At 39.0% G+C, this 18,698-nt stretch overlaps 1 protein-coding gene across 4 annotated transcripts in view; it reads right to left on the minus strand.

Annotated features, from left to right (window-relative positions):
• Window positions 1-7,073: 7,073 nt before the first annotated feature.
• MEAF6 (MYST/Esa1 associated factor 6) overlaps window positions 7,074-18,698 on the minus strand; it is a 32,001-nt gene continuing 20,376 nt past the window's right edge. Inside the window, exons 6-9 of one of the 4 annotated variants that reach the window (XR_012474487.1) lie at window positions 12,740-12,769; window positions 12,577-12,634; window positions 11,892-11,925; window positions 7,074-11,077 (exon numbers count right to left, since the gene is read on the minus strand). Coding sequence is in view for 2 of the 4 variants with exons in the window: in XM_074217563.1 (XP_074073664.1) it covers window positions 11,069-11,077; window positions 11,892-11,925 (43 nt within the window). In the remaining 2 variants the exon portion in view is untranslated. The other 3 variants (XR_012474488.1, XM_074217563.1, XM_074217565.1) reach the window with 3 other exon arrangements.

Genomic DNA, 18,698 nt, shown 5'->3' on the forward strand with positions numbered 1-18,698 from the left:
AGTCTCACTTTCTCCTCTGGAGCTATCTGGGTCCAGTGGCCAGATATGGATCGGGAAGACTAGAGATCAAACTGATATGAGACAGTTGGTGTTACAGTGTTAAGTGACTTGCCCAAGGTCACACAGCTCAGAGAAAAGTGTCTGAGGTCACATTTGAATTCAGATCCTCCTGACTCCAGGGCTGGTGCTCTATCCACTATTCCACTTAGCTACCCCTATTCTCTTCAACTTTACAGATTAGAAAACAAGCCCAAAGTGGACTCATGACTTTTCTCAAAGGAAATGATAGTCTGGATTCAAACCCCAATCTGGATTCCTAAACCAGGAAAATTTCCATTAGTAAAAGGGCCTCTCTCTAGAGCTTTCCTGGTTCCCAAAGTTGAGGAAACAACCAATAAGAAACTAGTGAGTATGCAAATCTCGAAGGAAAGGAAGGGGTGGGAAGTGGGAGGGGAAAGAAGAGGACTGCTGCTCAACTCACTCCTGGTTGGAAATTATCCCAGGAGGCCTCAGTGACCGCCTTAGCCCGGAGCCTCCTCCCAGCCCTGCTTCCTGGAGTCTTCATTTGTGGCTGCAGGCCTAGGCTAGCCCTCTCATTAATCTTGCCTTGTTGGGCACTTTGTCCTTAGGAAATCCATGGCTTGCAGCATGGAGAGGCCACTCCAAGGGAAGTGATTAATTTATCTCCCCCTACTACCACCACAGACTGGTTGGTGGAGCAGTGGATAAAGTGCTGGGCCAGGAGTCAAAAGGACTCATCTTCCAAACTTATTTAATTCTCGGTTTACAGTTCAAATCTAACCTCAGACACTTACTAGCTGTATGGTCCTGGGCAAGTCATTTAACCCTCTTTGCCTCTATTTCCTCTTTTGTAAAATGAGCCTGAAAGGGAAATGGCAAATCACTCCAGTGTCTTTTCTAAGAGAATCCCCAAAAAGCCAGACACTACTGAACAACACACCACCACTGACCTCCCTTCTAGACACTACCCATCCACAGATATTCTCTTCCACTGCTCTAACATTCTCAGTTGGAGGGGACTGTGGAGCAACAACCATCTGTGCAGTTCCCCTAGACATAAACCAAGCATCCTTGAGAGAGATCAGTTTGGAGATCTTGAAACTTATCACATGAGGATGAGTTGAAAGAAATGGGATGCTTTGACTGGAGAAATAAAAATTTAAGGTGAGGAAATGGACCAGGATCACAGTCTTTTAAATATTTGGAGTACTGTTATAGAGAACTGTTATAGGGAAGAGGGGCTAAATTTGTCTGCTTGACTTTCAAAGGGGAATAACTAAAAGAAATTGGTGACTGTTACAAGGAAGAATGAGTTTGGACCAAGGATATAATGAGCTTCCTTCATAGGTAGTGAGTTCCCCATCATTGGTCTAAGTATCTAAGTAATGGCAAGATGACCAGATGTCAATGTATCAATTAGCTGGGTCCATTGTTAATTCCATAGGATGTCCTGGAAAAAGATCTGGACTCCAGGGAGGATTTGTATGACCTGATGCAGGAGTAAGTGAGCAGAACCAGGAAAATTTATGCTATAAAAATTATATCAGAAAAGCAAGTACCTTTCAGAGTCTTAAGAACTCTTATCAATGCAGTGGCCAACCATAGATTTCAGACCAGCAATGAAAAAAGCATTTTATCCATCTCCTAACAAGGGAACTTTAGGATACAGATGGCCAATAAAGTCCATATTTTTAAACAGTAGTTTTGTCTTTTTTTTCTTTCAGTTAGCAGAGAGATAAAATATTTTAAGTTTTTTTTAAAATTAAGATTAAAAAATTAAAGGTGGGCAATAGGGGGGAAATCTCTGGATTTAAGATCATAAATCTAAAATGGCCCTCAGAAACCATTTAATCTAATCTCTTCCTTTGAAAAGGAAGAGGCCCAAGGAAAGTTAAACGACTTGTTTAAAGTCACACAAGTAGAAGTAGCAGATTTGTGATTTGAATACAGATCTTCCGACCTTAGAGCCCTCTGACTCTTTCCATGGAGTCATGAGATCTGGCTTCAAGTTCTAGTCTAAGCCTTGGCTGTTCAAGCAGGGGTAAATCCCTTTTCCCACTCTGAATTTGTTTTCCCAATTCTAAAATTTACATGCCCTATTTCACAGGTCTGTTGTAAACTTAAAGCATTCTAGGCATATGAATCATTGTGCTTATGATCCCTAGTCTAGAAAAGGGCTGATTGCCTCATAGACTCGCTCCTCTGGAGGCCTCCAGTGTTCCTGTTCCCTTTTCCAAGTGCCCCCATGAAGAATGGGGGCAGGGAGGAAAGGGGCAGCACCATTCATTTATGGGAGTACTGCCTGCCATCTACTGGTACCTCCTGGTAATAGTAACACCTTTAATACCTCATCTCAGGCTGTTTTCACTTCCTGTACCACACAAAATGTAGTACTGAGAAAGGAGGAAAGGATGATAAAAGGGATCATTCTTTTTGCGCAAGTAGTGACATGCAGTGGGGTCCTTGAGTGGGGAGGTATGAACAATATCAGAGTCAGGAATTTGCATTGTATGAACCCAACAGAGGTAGTGCACCCATGCCCCCTTCTGTGAGGTGGATAAACTGCCACTCCTCTGCCTTCCCTGACCATCATCCCTGTAAACAAGGGGCTATCCATGTCCTTCAAGAAATGGTCTCATATAGAGGTGGCTAGGTAGTGCAGTGGATAGAGAACCGGCCCTGGAGTCAGGAGTACCTGAGTTCAAATCCGGCCTCAGACAATAATTACCTAGCTGTGTGGCCTTGGGCAAGCCACTTAACCCCATTGCCTTGCAAAAAAAAAAAAAAGAGAGAGAGACATGGTCTCATATAAGTATTGATAATATAGCAATGCAATTCTTTTTTTTACAAGTGTGCTTATGATACTAATCCAGAACTATTCTTGTTCCAGAGAATGTTTTTCTTGCAATATCAATCAGAGAATGACAGTCTTTGGTTCATAGTATAACAGGGAGAACACTGGACTGGAATCATGAAATTCAAGAAATATCTTGTGTGTGTGATCCTGCTTAAATAAGTCTTACCATTTTTGAGACTCAATTGCTTCCTCTGTAAAAACAAGATAGGGTAGAGTTTTGTACCATAAGAACTCTAAGGTCTTCCACAGCTCCTGTATTCTAGGAGTCTGATTTTAGTTATGCCCTCTGTGCTTCAGACCCCTCTAACTTTAAAACTCTGACAATCCTACAAGATGAAAGCTTGGTGCCTAACCTGGTGAGAGACTGTGGTCCCAAGACCAGGCAAGCTGAGTTTCAAGAGGCCCATCACCAGGGTATGGATTTTTCATTGTACTCAGGAAGATCTACTAAGCAAGGAAAGGTTTAGATCTTAGAAGATGGAAGGAGCACCTACATTATAAGAATTTTTGAAATGACAAAATACTGTGCCAAGGGGTTTTGGAAAGTCTTATACAATTCGAATTCCAGAATTATATATTTTGGGCGGAGCCAAGATGGCGACAACAAAGCATCCAGTCTTAGGGACTCTCTGATAAAACTCATAAACTAAGGACTCTAAACTTTCCAGAGACAGAACCCACAGAGGGACCCAATGAGGCAGTTCTCCTACTCAAGGTAACCTGGAAAAGAGCAGAAAGGCTCTGCTCCCCAGGGTCGGAGGGGCGGCCCACCAAAGCAAAAGAACCTCAGCCTCCCGGAGGCAGCCCCAGGGTGCTGGGAGCCACAGCTCACTGCAGCGGGGGAGTCTCCTGAGCTGCACCCCGGGGAGCACCAGCACAAAGTGGGGGAACAGCGAGGGACCTCTGCCAGAGCAATCACGTGGAGCCCAGCCTTCAGGGCACACAGCAAGCAACGTGGTCTTTCTGCAGCCCTGATCCAGGAACAGAAGCAGGAGTAGCCCCCAGGGCATGAGCCCATTGAGCTGAGGGAGGGGAGTGAAGAGGGAGAGACTGAAAAGCTTTGTCCTCAGCCCCAGGAACAGGACTCTGGGGCTCTGACCACATTCAGATCCTGATCCCAGTCTAGGCCCCCCCCCACCTCAGCCCCGTGGCAGAGGGGGGCGCATATAGTCATTCACAGACCAGGAGGGAGGACAGAACCTCACACACTGAGACCCTTGTGGGAGTGTCCCAAATGATCAGGAAGCACCCCAAAACAGGCTCAGGCTGGCAAAAATGAGCAAGCAGAGAAAAAAGAGGAACACAATTGAGAAATATTTTGCAAATGAGCCCAAGAAGGATCAAAACACTCAGTCTGAAGATGAAGAAGCACAAGCTCCTTCATCTAAAGACTCCAAGAAAAACAGAAATTGGGCTCAGGCTATGACAGAGATTAAAAAAGACTTTGAAAATCAAATGAGGGAGTTAGAAGAAAAACTGGGAAAAGAAATGAGAGAGATGCAGGAAAAACATGAAAATGAAGTCAGCAGCCTAGTCAAGGAAATAAAAAAAAATGCTGAAGAAAATAGCATGCTAAAAACCAGCTTAGGTCAAATGGATAAAACAGTTCAAATAGTTATGGAGGAGAAGAATGCTTTAAAAAGCAGAATGGGCCAGATGGAAAAAGAGATAAGAAAACTCTCTGAGGAGAACAAATCCTTCAGACAAAGAATAGAATTCAGGGAGATTGAAGAAAATGTGAAATATCTCATTGAAAAAACAACTGATACGGAAAACAGACTTAGGAAAGATAATTTAAAAATTATTGGAATACCTGAAAGTCATGATCAGGAAAAGAGCCTTAACATCATTTTCAAAGAATTACTACAGGAAAATTGCCCTGATATCCTAGAAGCAGAGGGCAAAATAGAAATGGAGAAAATCCACCGATCCCCCCAAGAACGAGATCCCAAAAAACCAACCCCTAGGAATATCATAGCCAAGTTCCAGAACTCCCAAGTCAAGGAGAAAATATTACAAGCAGCCAGAAGGACACAATTCAAATACCATGGAGCTGCAGTCAGGATCACACAGGACTTAGCAGCAACTACATTGGAAGCTCGAAAGGCTTGGAATAGAATATACCGGAAGGCAAAAGAGTTTGGAATGCAACCGAGAATCAACTACCCAGCAAGGCTGAATGTCCTCTTCCAGGGAAAAAGATGGACTTTCAATGAACCAGGGGAATTTCATATGTTCCTTTTGGAATGGCCAGAGCTGAACAGAAGGTTTGATCTTCAGATACAGGACTCTGGTGAAGAATAGAGATTGGAGGAGAAGGGGAAAATATGAGGGACTTAATGATGATGAACTGCATGTATTCCTGTATAAAAAAATGGCACTGATAATACTCATATGAACCTTCTCAGCTAATAGAGCAGGTAGAGGGAGCTTTTATAGTTGAAGCACAGGAGAAAGCTGAATTCAAAGATAAAATATGGTGTAAAAATGGAGTTAATAGAAAAAAAGGGAAATGTAATGGGAGAAAGAAAAAGCAGAGGGGAAATAGGCCAAGATATTTCATATAATAAGACTTTTCTTTATTATAATGAGCTATTGCAATGGTATGGAAGGGGGGAAGGCAAGGGGGAATGAGGGAAACTTCGCTCTCATCAGAGGTGGCCAGGAGAGGAAACAGTGTATATAGTGGGGTATAGGCATTCGGAGTAAGGAGAGGGGGCGACAGGGGGAAGGGGGGAATGTGAGTGATGGAGGAGAGGATGGACCATGGGGGGAGAGTGTTAAGATATAACACATTTTCTTTTTTACTTATTGCAAGGGGCTGGGATTGGATGGCCTGTCCAGGACCATAGGGCCAGGTGGATTCTGGGCCTAAGGGGTGGTATGGGGACTCGGGGCTTCTTGGCCCCAGGGCCAGGGATCTGTCTGCTGTGCCACTCAGCTACCCTACAGCAGAGTCATAGTGAAAGGAGAGAGAAAATATAGTACATGGTAGTGGAGAAATACCAAAGGAGGGAGTTGCGATCAGCAATGGCAACATTGGAAAAATATGGAAGTAACTTTTGCCATGAACTAATCATAAAGAATGTGATCCACACACAACAGAGTTATTGGTAGTTAGAACAAAGACGGAAGCACATTTTTTAATATTATTATTTTTTGGGGGGTGCAGGGCAAATGGGACTGGGTGGCCTGCCTGGGGCCGCATATCAGGGTGATCCTTCGGTCTCTGAGGCCGGATTGGGACCCGGGTGCTCCTGGCTCAAGGGCCAATGCTCTGTCCACCACCCAGCCACCCCTATTATTACTATTTTATTTTATTTTGGGTCTTTTTTTCCCTTTTTTTTTTTGGTTTCTGCAGGGCAGTGGGGATCGGGTGGCTTGCATGTCACACGGCTAGGTGATTGTTGGGTGTACAGGGCCGGATGTGGGCTCAGGTGCTTGTGGTTCCAGGGCTGGTGCTCCATTCATTGCGCCACCTGGCCATACCTACAATTATTACTATTATTTTTTTATTTTAATTTTTTTTCTCTCCCCTTTACTTTATCGCTGAAGCAAGTCTATATTTATGGGGGGGAGGGGGTATCTCGTTTACTCTTAAACAACAATATTTTACTAATGTAAAAATAATATTAATTGTACAAAATGAGAATAAATATTAAAAAATAGAAAAAAAAGAATTATATATTTTGTCAGCAACCTGAAATAATTTGTGAAACTTGAATAGTATCTTCTGCAAAGCAAATAAAAAAAAGCTCTAGATAATGGAGTTATAACTTCACAAGCAGTACCTGAAAAGCTGAAATAAGAAGGGACAAATGAGGTAGAAAGAAGATATATCCTTCTCTGGAAGGTGATGAAATTGAACACAGAGAGATACCTCAGTGACATGGGAAATTCAAAGCATGGAACTGAGAAATGGAGAGGAGACGGTAGCATTTGGGGAACAGAGGAAATGGGATAGAGTGATTTGTCCAGCTTTGGAAAAGCAAAAACCATCATCAATTTCACCAAAACAAATTTCAGAGAGTGAAAGAGAACCTTTATTCTACAGGCACAGGATTATCAAAGTTAAAAGACACACTACTTTGTTCCAAATGATGAATATTACTTATAAAAGCAAGACATCAACACAACTTATTCTGATTGCAAATGGAAAGAATGATTGCTCTAATCCTCTTATTTTCCAGGGGCCTCTCTCTCTCTCTCTCTCTCTCTCTCTCTCTCTCTCTCTCTCTCTCTCTCTCTCTCACACACACACACACACACACACACACACACACAGAAACCTATTTCTAGGCATTGTAAATGGGATGACATCTCTTGGTGAAGAACAAGTGTTTATAAAAAAGTCTCCCCCTCCTCCCCTTCCTACCCAAAGCATGAACCCCCTAAACTAAGGCCTCATCAGAACAAAAACCACATGTAAGCAAGCTTCTTGAATGAAAATGGGATGAAGTGGTAGTGGGGAGAATATCTGTAAATTAATGTAAAATTCAATTACTTAATCTTTTTAGAGTCTATATTATTTTTTAATCTATTTTACTTAATGAGTTCAAAATACGCGTATTTCTTTAATCCACAAACTAAACATTCCCTCTATCCCCTCATTGATTTCATTTATTAACTCCTTCCTTTTTAAAAAAAAGATGCGACAAAGGCATGCTTCAACCAAGCAACTAATGACAATAAAACTTCATGAAAAGAGCACTGGACAGGGAACCAAGAAAACTGGATTGTAGTCCTGGCTCTGCTGCTCATTCTCTCTTTCTAGGACTTTCTTCATCTGGTCATTGAGATCACATGCTTGCTAAAGTCCTTTCCAGTTCTACCATCTTGGATTCTAGACTTGAAATGGGAATTGGAAATTTATCTCTGTACAATGTTGAAAAGACTTTCTAACAAAAATGGTGCAAACATAGTAGAAAGGTTGTTTAAATATCTTAAGGGAAACCTTTCAAACACTCACACAGATAAAACTACACATCGTTCTTTTTTGCTCGTTAAAGTGGGTCCCAGAGGATCTCTTTAACATACTTTAGTTTTGTGCCAGTTAAATACTTGAAAGTAATGAACTGCCCTTCAAGATTGTGTAGTTCAGGTTAGCTACATGGAAGCCCAAACCCCCTTAGTACTAATAAGTACTACAAATCTATAAATGATTTTCACCTCCTCTTTAAAGCACTTTTAATATTCCAAAGACTCACAACCAGTTACCACTCTGAATATTCCCATCCAGTATAACTCCTGAGAAAAGCCCTTTGCTTGCCTAAATTTATATATCATATCTAGATTAACACTTTTGCTACAGGCTTCATTGCCTTTTTTTTTTCCTGGTTTGGAATCTTCCGTTTGTAAGGGTGAATTAATGTCATTCAGAAAAATGCCCAGTTCTAACTTCCTGACATATAAAGTTGAATTCTACCCAAGTTGAATCTCTCAAGCTCCAAGGACTGAAGGCAAGCCCTCTATTACACAAGAATACACCATAAGGTATTAACAGATGAAGACATTTAAAATTTTTGACTCTGCAAAAATATCACCTCTCCCTATGAATAATGAAACAAATAGCATGCCAACCAAGTACTTAGAAAACTACTATGAATTTGAAGATTACTTCTGAAGTAAACTGGCTTATTGGGTGGGAAATGAGTTAAGGAACAAATCTATTTCCCTAAGGCAAAGCTTGAAAAGGAAGAACAGGGAGAGTTCTGATTTGGCTTCTGAGAAATTGGGAAAAGCAAGTAAAATGGAAAAAGGGAGGTAGTAGCTGACTTTTACCTAGTGCCCTACAGATTTCGAAGCACTTCACATAAAGCAACTCACTTGTCTTTTTAGGAAGATTGTCTCAATATATCCATCAGAGTCCTTAAGTGAAACTCAAAGTAATTCCCTCAAGGAAGTAATACTACTAAGTTTTCCCATAGTTTGTGGTAGTGTTTCTGAGTATTTTAACTTGTGGGTGGACTACTGCCAAGAAAACAGGGGGCCCCAGGCCATTTGGGAAACTAGAGGGATTAATTCTGAAAAAATTTTGGGGAACCAATCTCCCAAATCATATCAAACCAAGAAATATTTACATGCAAGGCAGTGCTTCCTTCCAATTCCAGGTACTCTTTCCACATGCTCACATTCTATTGCATTCCCCGCTTTTCTTTGGATTGATAACAACACTGCATAAACACTGTTTATTCCTTATTCAATTAGGCAATGGTCCTTCACTTTCTAGTTTAAATAAAAAAATGGCAAATATTGCAAAGTGTGAGTAGGAGAAGAACTCTTGAAGTTCTAGTAAGTGTTTCAAGATAAATCCCATAAATCCCTCTTTTAAACTGCTGCATACAAATCCAAGTCAGATCTACCTAAAACCCGGTGTCCTTTCTATGCAATTGATCCCTTTGATAGAAAATACAAATCAAACAATTGACTTGATAATGATAAAGCAATTCATATGGTGGTGGGGATGAGGAGAGTAAATACTAAATATGTATGTATATTTAAAAGTCATCTTTTAAGTACAATGTCACTTACAAATATACAACTGGTTTGCTGTGTGCTAGATTAAATAGTACACAACCCAATGACTAAGATATGAGAAATAGGGCTAGCCTTTCCTCTGGACAAAGGGGCCAGTATGAGAGAGCCAGCTGTAGGGTTTTCCTTCAGGATGCCTCTGTTCCCACATTCTTCCTGGTATAAAAATCTAACTATTCTGTTGACAGCTCTGATGCAGGCACTCTCGCTAGCAAAGACCTGTCTAAGGAGGCACCGAGTCTATAAAGTTGAGAGCATAGACACAATGCCATTTATAAGGCAGGAGAGGTTGATTTGATAAGCGCTGCATCCTTTCTTCAGAAACCTCATTCCATTATCCAAAAATCTTTTGAACTTTGTAGACCTATCAAGAATTTAGCAAATGAGATATTTTCCCCAATCAAGACAAGATACAAGACTTATCAATAAATGGAATAAAACAAAATGCCAACCCCTCTAAGTCAAGTTCCTTTGAATAGACCTTAATATTTGCTTTAAGTAAAACTATCAAACTGCCTGATTCCTTTAAACAATTTTCAATAGGTTCTTAAGGCTCCTGTTGCTCCCTGCTTCCCCCAAACTTAAAATGGAAGATAAATAACTAGCCTATACAGTTTTCCCACTTGGGAAACTCCTTGTATTCCTGACTTCTTTCTTATGTCTTATGGAGGTGGAGAGAGGCTTAGTAATGGATCTTTCTGGAATCAGGTAAATACCAGCTAGAGGATTATAGACAACATAAAAAGAAAGATGAGTGTCAAACAACCTGTTATAGTGGTATGGTATGAAATGAGGAAAATAAAAATCAATAGAAAAAAATCTCAAATGCAAAAGTAAAGCATGAGAAGAGAGACTGAAGCCTGTGAAATTTTATTTTTTATACAAAATAATAAAAACTTATGTTTTTAAAAGGATTCAAACTTATGGTCTTTAGCTATTACCATTTGCCTGTACATGAGAAATGCTTCCAACTCAGAAGATGGAAAAAAAAATTAAATAACCCTCTACCTTCCCCCTGCAAAAAGACAAATAGGACAAGTCATCCATTTTATTTATGCTACTAGAGATTATTTGTGTTAGGATATCAGCCCCGAAGCCAAGTAAAGATAATCAGATTCCAAAGAAAACAGCAGGAAGCCATTAGCTGTACAACTGGATTACAACAAACCCCTCAAAGAAAAAAAGACAATAATAAAAAAAGCAACACATAAGGAAGAAGAAGGAATGCCTGTTATTTACAGCCTCCATAGGACAAAACACAACTGGGTGCTGCGTTCAGCATCAAGGGAAGAAACAAAACTAAACAAAACAAGACAAGACAAGACATCTTTCGACGGGAATCACAGATGAATCTGACGCAGCCAGGGCCAGAGCAGCCAGTGCTGGGAAGAAGTGCAGAAAGGAGGCAATCTAGGACTGCACCATGCCTTGGTCTTCCTGCAGTTCAGTTGCTCAAATGACACGAGGTAAATGGTCTGCTGTGGTTTACAGAAAGGACTTTCTTTGACCCCTCTTTAGAACACACTCCGCCTCGAGGCAGGCACTGGGGCTGGGGGCATAGACATTAATGGCCACTCAGTGGAAGGGTCTTTATCTTGGTGAAGTTGTATGAGGGCAGGACTCTATAGCCTCTAAGCTTCTGTACAAATGGGTCTTCTAATAATCCTGTGGGGGAGAAAAGAAAAATTCCAAATTACTACACTAAATGGAACTCAGAACAACAGAAGGATTTACTATTTTAGGTTTGTAAACAATTCTTTGTTAGAGAACTCAAGTACAGAAAACTGCAGGGCTTAAGATCCTATTTCAAAGCACTGTGCTCCTTTTCAACTCATGACAATGCACTTTTTTTTTTTTAGGCTTTTTGCAAAGCAATGGGGTGAAGTGGCTTGCCTAAAGCCACACAGCTAGGCAATGATTAAGTGTCTGAGGTCACATTTGAACTCAGGTACTCCTAACTCCAGGGTCCGTGCTATATCCAGTGTACCACCTAGCCACTTGACAATACACTTTTAAGTCTATTTTTTTCCCCCTCAGCAACAGGGAGAGAAATATACTCATTCATCTAGCCACACTCTCACAGCATCTTCCTTGAGGGTGTCTAGAATGGACCAAAGCAAAGGAAAAAGGCCCCAAAAGTTCACTGAAAGGGAGAGCTTGTCTTCAGTAACACCACACACTCCAGCTCTGCCTTGGAGTTCTACCTTGGAAAGTCCAAGTACCAATGATTTATTATTGAATTAGAAGAGAATGATTTCAAGTAAAACTGTTAGAGAACCTACTTCTTGTAAGATAGAAAGCTTGAACACAAACAATACTCTTAATAACTAAAGGTGTGGCTGAGAGCAATTTCTAGGCTCCAAAAGTGAACACAGAACAAGCAACCAGAATTTGTTGCTTTTTCATATTTTGCTCTAGGAGATTCAGTCAGCAAAACCTGGTCAGTTCTCTCTAGTGATCTCAGAACACTGATACTTACGGCTCTTGGTTTTTTGTTTAGCTTCAGATCAATCCTGTGGTGAAAAAGACAAAAGATATTTGTATTTTAGCTAACAGCAAAAAGAAGCTCCAAGAATCAGATACTGCATATGGTACAAGCTACAACAAAGACTATTTGGTTAAGAAAAATGTACATTTTTTTCATTAGACTACATATCAAATTTAGTTGTTTACCCACTTATTATTGAGCAAGGATCAGTTAAAAATTGTTAAGAGCAGATTCTCTAGACCTTGCCAAATTGCAAACTTGGGATAACAACCCAGTAAGAAATATGGTAATTGTAAAAGCCATTATAATTTTTAAAAATTATTATGAAATTATGTGTTAGAGAGATTTGATTAAAAGGGCATGCTCTACATTAATGTGTTAGCTGTGTAACTATATCACTGATAATTATTCAGACATTGGCAAGTAAGTTCAGGAAAGAAAGACTAGAAGTTTGTATTTCAGGATGTGAGATATAACAGGAATTAAGTGAATTTCATTTATTAAACTTCTTCAGAGCAAAATATTTAAATCTGATACTATTAATCTCTTTATGAAGCAAAGCCAGGAAATCAGTTTAAATATGAAATAAGGTAAAGTTGGTCTATTTAAAATAAAATAAAAATGAATAGAAGTGAAGATTACTTAATTTTGCTTAAGTTATTAAATGAAATGTTACCTCCATCACGTTTTTCTGTTTTTTAAAAAAACTTCCCAGCCTAACCTAATATACATACCTACAATTAAACAGATAAACTATGAGTTAGAAAGGTCTCAAAAAGGCATACTGGTGTCTACACACTAAACAACACAGCACAAGTACTAATTCAAATCAAACTTACTCAAAGTCATAATCAAACATGCCAGACGGGCTGAGGGGCAGCATTTGAAAGGAAGAAAGCAATAGAAATTAATATACTAATTAAATAAATTAGTTGATTAGCCACCCTAGCAAGATCACTAAAAACAAAATCAGCTTTAAGAATTTTATGCATAAAACTTCAAACATCAAAGCACCCAGGTTTCTATTGTCAAAAGGTTCCCTCCATGGAGTCTTATATCAGAAGTATAGTAATGTTATAAAAGGGATGGTTATTTCATTAGAACTCTACCAGATATATGGACCAGTTCATTAGCAGCCAGATGCAGAGTTAGATTTTTTTAAACATACATGAATGGACTGAAAAATGTAGAAGAATTAGGGCATTAGACAAAATGGGGAGAAAAAGAGTTTAGGCATATAACAAAAAATGCTTTGAAAACAGTAACTCACAACCCAATAATAACAGCATTAACTTTTTTTTTTTTAAGGAGAAAAAGATAAAATGTTCTGCAAAACTATACTCAAGTAATATGTTCTCAACCAGGTGTCTAGGCCAGGGACCTGATGCTTTCATTCTTCCTGGAAGTCAATGGCTGAATGAATACCCTTCAATGGCAAGGTGCTCACTCAGGAGATGGGCTGGTCAAACTGCTCAAACACTGAATGCAATACAGCTGACTGGAGTTACCTATTAAACATCAGGGCTTTAATTTAAGCATTCCAAAGTTTGCCAAGCACTTGGAAGAAACTTTGAGCATTCACAAGTATCCCACATTTTTTTCTATACTCTTAGAAATTGGGATAGAAATTGTACTGAGTCCCAAGCGATTAGATTTTGAGCTGGAAGAAATCTGGGAGGTCATTCCCTGAAACCACCCCACTCCCACTGCTATTTTATAGCCAAGGAAACTGAAATCTATAGCCATATCCCTAATTAAGTCAAAGCAATAGGATTCGAAATCTGGTCCTCTTATTCAAAATCCAACATTCTTTCCACATAAACTAGTTTCTGGTAGAGCAAATGGAAAATATAAGAGCAATCATAAAATATCTTTTTACTGCTAGCCATACAAACAGCAGACACATGGAATGAGTTCCTTGCTGGCTCCCAGGCCTTCCAGGGAATATTGGTGAGTCCTAGCCATAAGCTGCAGGGTACCCTCTAATTAATTATGTAATTTGTTCTTTATTTCTTATATTTTTTTAAAATGCTATTTGATCTATTTGTAGTTTTCTGCTGAAATACAAAACTAGAAAAATAAAATAGTCACAGGTTAAATTAGTCCAAATAAGACAAGTTAAACCCACTGAGTAGATTTCTAGTTTTTGATAAGTCATTCCAATCTCTTCTCATCATCATTGTTCTTTATTTCTCACATGAATGTTCTGTGATTCTATTCAAACAAATCTTGAGTGTGCTTTTGTAAAATGATTCCCAGATATTTTGCATATTCTGAATTATGAATGGTATTTCCTTTTCTTTTATTTCCTCCTGAATTCTGTTACTGCTAGTTAAAAATGCCACTGATTTTCTGAGTGTTTTTTTGTATCTTCTACTTTACTGAAGCTACAATTATCTGTTTCTTTGCTGATTCTCTAGGTTTTTCTAAATAAGTTGTCTTATTTTGGCAAATAAGAATAGTTTTATCTTCTTTATGCCTGCTCTCTCTGAATGTCAGAAATATTAAAATCATGATTTGTCCCAATTTTAATTTTTCTTGTCATTGATATTGCTAGCAATTCTAAAACTACTGTGTTGAATAACAAGGTATCTTTGTTCTAGATTCTTATATTTATTGAAAAACCTTAAAAAAAAAGAAAAACCTACTATTTCTCCAGTGCAAATGCCATTACCTTATTGTTTTAGATTTATACTTTTTATCATATTGATAGGATTTCTTTGTATGTTTTGTAGGATTTCTACCAAAAGTGAGTATAGTACTTTGTCAAATGCTTTTGCTTTTAGCATTTGGTTTTGGGTTACCATGCTTTTTAAATGCAAACAATATGTTTTCCTATTTGAGGCAGCAGAACTTTAGTCAGTCTATACCTGAGTAATCTGGGATGGAGCATGATTTCAATATTCCCAAACATTAGGAGACAACAATCCATTCTCTATACAGCTATGAAATTAGCATTCTTGTAAGGCAGACCATACCACTCATTCTACTCAAAGATCTTCAAAAGCTCTCTATTCCTCTAGGATAAAAGCAAGTCTTCAGCCTGACATTTAAAGCCTGCCATAATCTGATTCCCATATCCTTTTCTGGTCTCATTTCCTTATATTCCTCCTTTCCTGTACTCTCCTGTTGCAGATAAACTGGCCTGCCAGCTGTTATTTCCATAGATATTCACCATTTTGTGCTCCTCACCTCCAATTCACAGAGCTCTTTCCTTCCTTCAAAGCACAACTTAGCTGCTATCTCCTCCCAGGAGGTCTTTCCTGATTTCTCCTTTACCAAACACTCCCTCTCTCTGGAAATGACTTTAGATGACCTTTTTAAAAACTTAGAATGTAAGTATCTTGAAAGAAAAGCTACTTAATTTTTATCTTTTTATCCTCAGTGTATCTACCAGTGTTAAGATATTAATGTGTTGATTTGTTATTATATATATATAAAAATTCGAGATTTAATAAGTGCAGCTATGGATTAATACCTCAAATTCTTTTTTTAAAGGCAATGTGGATTTAATAATTTTTAATTAAATAAAATACAGGATCAGTATTTTCACCCTCACTGATGCTAAAGAATACTTCATCACAAAGACTATGTCTTAATGTAGATATTGGGGGGGGGGTTTGGAGGGGCAGGGGGGAAGAAGGAAAAAGAGGTGTGATCCTATGAGTAAATTGGTATAGCAAACTCTCAGTATGGAAAAATCCCTCCACTGATACAGTCACCTCCTCTGTCCATGGTCACCCAAAAAGTCTGTGTCAGAGGTAAAGATGGGTCTTCTTGACTTTAAGTCTGGCCCTCTATTCAGTATACCACATTGCCCCTCATGACATCTACTCTTGTCCCTAAAAGCACAGGTCCTCCATGCCAGTCCTGCTAAGAATCTGGCTAAGTGAGATAGTCACATGGCTGGGAAGGAAAAGATGCAGCAATTTGAAGCCCTATTAAGAGATAGCTTCTCCTCAAAAGAAGATAGTTCAGTTCTCCCTCAATTCAGATTCCTAAAATGAAAAGGAAAAAAAGCCTGGGGATGTTGAGAAACAAAGAAAGGCTTCACTCTCTCCTGCTGACCATTCCAGAAGACTAAGTATCAGGATTTTAACTTCCTGGTTAAGTTTCATTTTAATTTATAAAGGCAATAACTAGTATCATGAGAGGCAATGTGGTGTAATGGATAGAGAGCTTGTCTTGAAGTCACAAAGACTTTTGATTCAAGTCCTGCCTCTGACACATCCTGTCTAAGTATGAGCTCTCAGGGGCCTGCCAAAACTATTTGTCCACTCCAGTCATTTATCTAAAAAGTAGCTGGCTCCTGCTCAGGAGCTCCCTGCTGGCATCTGATGCTCTTCTGAACCTGGCCCCTCCCTCCAAGGCTTCTCACTTGACTCCCCAGCACAATCCACAACCCAATCCCATCTGCAGGCCTTTACAGGTGGTTCAGGTTTCCTTCATATCTTAGCTAAAAATTCCCCCTTCTGTATGAAGCTTTTTCCAATCTTCATGCAGGCTTGTGCCTTCCCCAAGATTACAACCAATTTATCTTGTATCTACCTCCTCCCTCCTCATTAGAATGGGAACTCCTTGAGAGCAGGGACCCCTGTTGTCTTTATGAAGAATGGAATGGAACCAGCATTTTGGCCTGTTCTGTGCCAACCCCTATGATCTCAACTTCATACACTTATCCTGTTAGCTGGTATCCAGTGGGTGCTGACTTGACTTAATCTGGCAACTCCCCATCTACAGAAGGCCCTGGCCCTCATCTCCACCTCTTAGTAGTCCTGACTTTGCTCACCTGCTAAAGAAAGTCTCTCCTGGTGTCCCTCTTATGAATGCTTTCCCTTCAAATGATACTCCAATCTTCCACATAAGTAGTCAGTGGCATGTCCTCTGTCTCATTTAAAGTACACTTCTAGAGGGTAGATACTTTTTGTTTTGTTTTTGTTTTTTTTATCCTCAGTGCTAAGCACAGGGTTTGACACAGTGAGTAACAAATGCTTGCTGAAAAGTTTTTAATGGGTAAAATTAAGCTACAGCTTCATATCTTAAATGTTTAAAAGTATGAACAAAAATCCTGTATTGCTCTAATACTCAGCTATAAGTCAGGGGAGTGATGCAGATGCCAGAAAACATTATGTACCCATTTACTATAACATGGAGAGAAAAACTTCTACACATGCCCAGACATATGGATCTATATAAAACAGTCATGAAACACTGGAGTTTGCATCATCCATCTCAAATTCTTACCTTCCTCCTTTTGTTATATTTCCTTCAATTTTATGACTTCAATGATTACTGACTACTGATAATATTCAATTAAAATAAGTTGTCACTTGAAACAAACACAAGCTATTTACAGAAGCTGCACCACTACAAACTAAGTCCCTTTAGAAATGATTACCTTTTTTCTCACTCAAGATAAAGACAATCATTATTTGAGGATTCACATAATATTTGGTAACTATCTAAGAAAGTCATAAAACAAAACTCACCACAACCATTGCATCTGATCCCTGGATAAGATAAACAATTTGAGAATGGTTAGCTCCTATTAAATCTGAGAGAAATGCAAAATGCATTTGTTGGTACTATCTGTGATAAGCCAGGGCCATGATGACATAACGGTGGTCCCAGAAAACAGAAGAAATTTTTGCTATTTTCTACCAGTGTTAAGATATTAATGTGTTGATTTGTTATTAGGGTTAAGTAGAAGGATTTTTCCCCCACTTCTACAATCTTAAAATTAAAAGAATTAATAAAAACCTGCTGCTTTCCAAGATTTCCAAAAAGCCTCTTTCACTTACAGAATATCAATCTCCAAAGACAACAATCAGAAGTGTGAGGTAGTAGGAGGGCTAGACTACAAATCAGAAGGTAGGGCTACCAGTCTTGGTTCTGCCATTTCATTAGCCACTTGAGCTGAGGTGAGTTCCTTATCCTATCTTCAGCTATAAAAGAAGGAAGATGGATTCATTGATCTCAAAGACTCTCTCACCACTCAAACTTTCTAAATTCTATAATCTACCAAGCCACCAAGGGTGAGGGGTATTCCTGCTCTATTGTGTACATCCATCCACAGTATGCCTGCTCTCTTCAAAGCAAAAGAGGGTGCAAGGAATTTCACTGAAATGATGCTTGAGGAGCTCTAAAGTAATGTTATTGATGTTTTTTCTATAGGTTTGGATTCTTTGCCTCACAAAAGGTTTGGGACAACAATTTCACTTCTCTCCCATGGCAATTTTCCCTTCTACAACAAGGTAATACCTTTGAATGAACTGTACATTATTTTCAATTATGAGTTATAATAGTTTGCAACATTATCATTTATAATCAAGGGTTGACAGTTATCTTAAATTCTCCTTTCTTAATGATATTTGCCTTCTACAGATTGTTGACATTATCTTTCATTTCACACCTCAGAAAATAATATGAACAAATGTTATTTGGGAAGGCACACTTATTAAAAGGGCTTTGGACTCCAATATTCCAATATGTGTCAGCATATTACAAAGAAATGAGTGGAGGGGGGGTGAAACAGGGAAGGAGGGAGCACAAGCAATCACTCAAATGCCATTAAAAAAAATGTGTTTGGCTACTTCTCAGAGTCCATAAGGAATCAGAGAAAGTAAAAATAAGAGAAACAAAAAAATCTGTCTTCTACTCTCCTTTCTCTCAATTAAAAAATAACCCAAATACATCATTTCACATAGGATTTTCATTTAATATGTTCCTTCTATACAAACTGCACTTGTTTTTCTCTATCCTAAATCCAAAAATCTGGGTTCCTTCTGCATTGTTGGC

The sequence above is a fragment of the Macrotis lagotis genome, chromosome 1, assembly GCF_037893015.1.
Source record: "Macrotis lagotis isolate mMagLag1 chromosome 1, bilby.v1.9.chrom.fasta, whole genome shotgun sequence".
Taxonomy (NCBI): domain Eukaryota; kingdom Metazoa; phylum Chordata; class Mammalia; order Peramelemorphia; family Peramelidae; genus Macrotis; species Macrotis lagotis.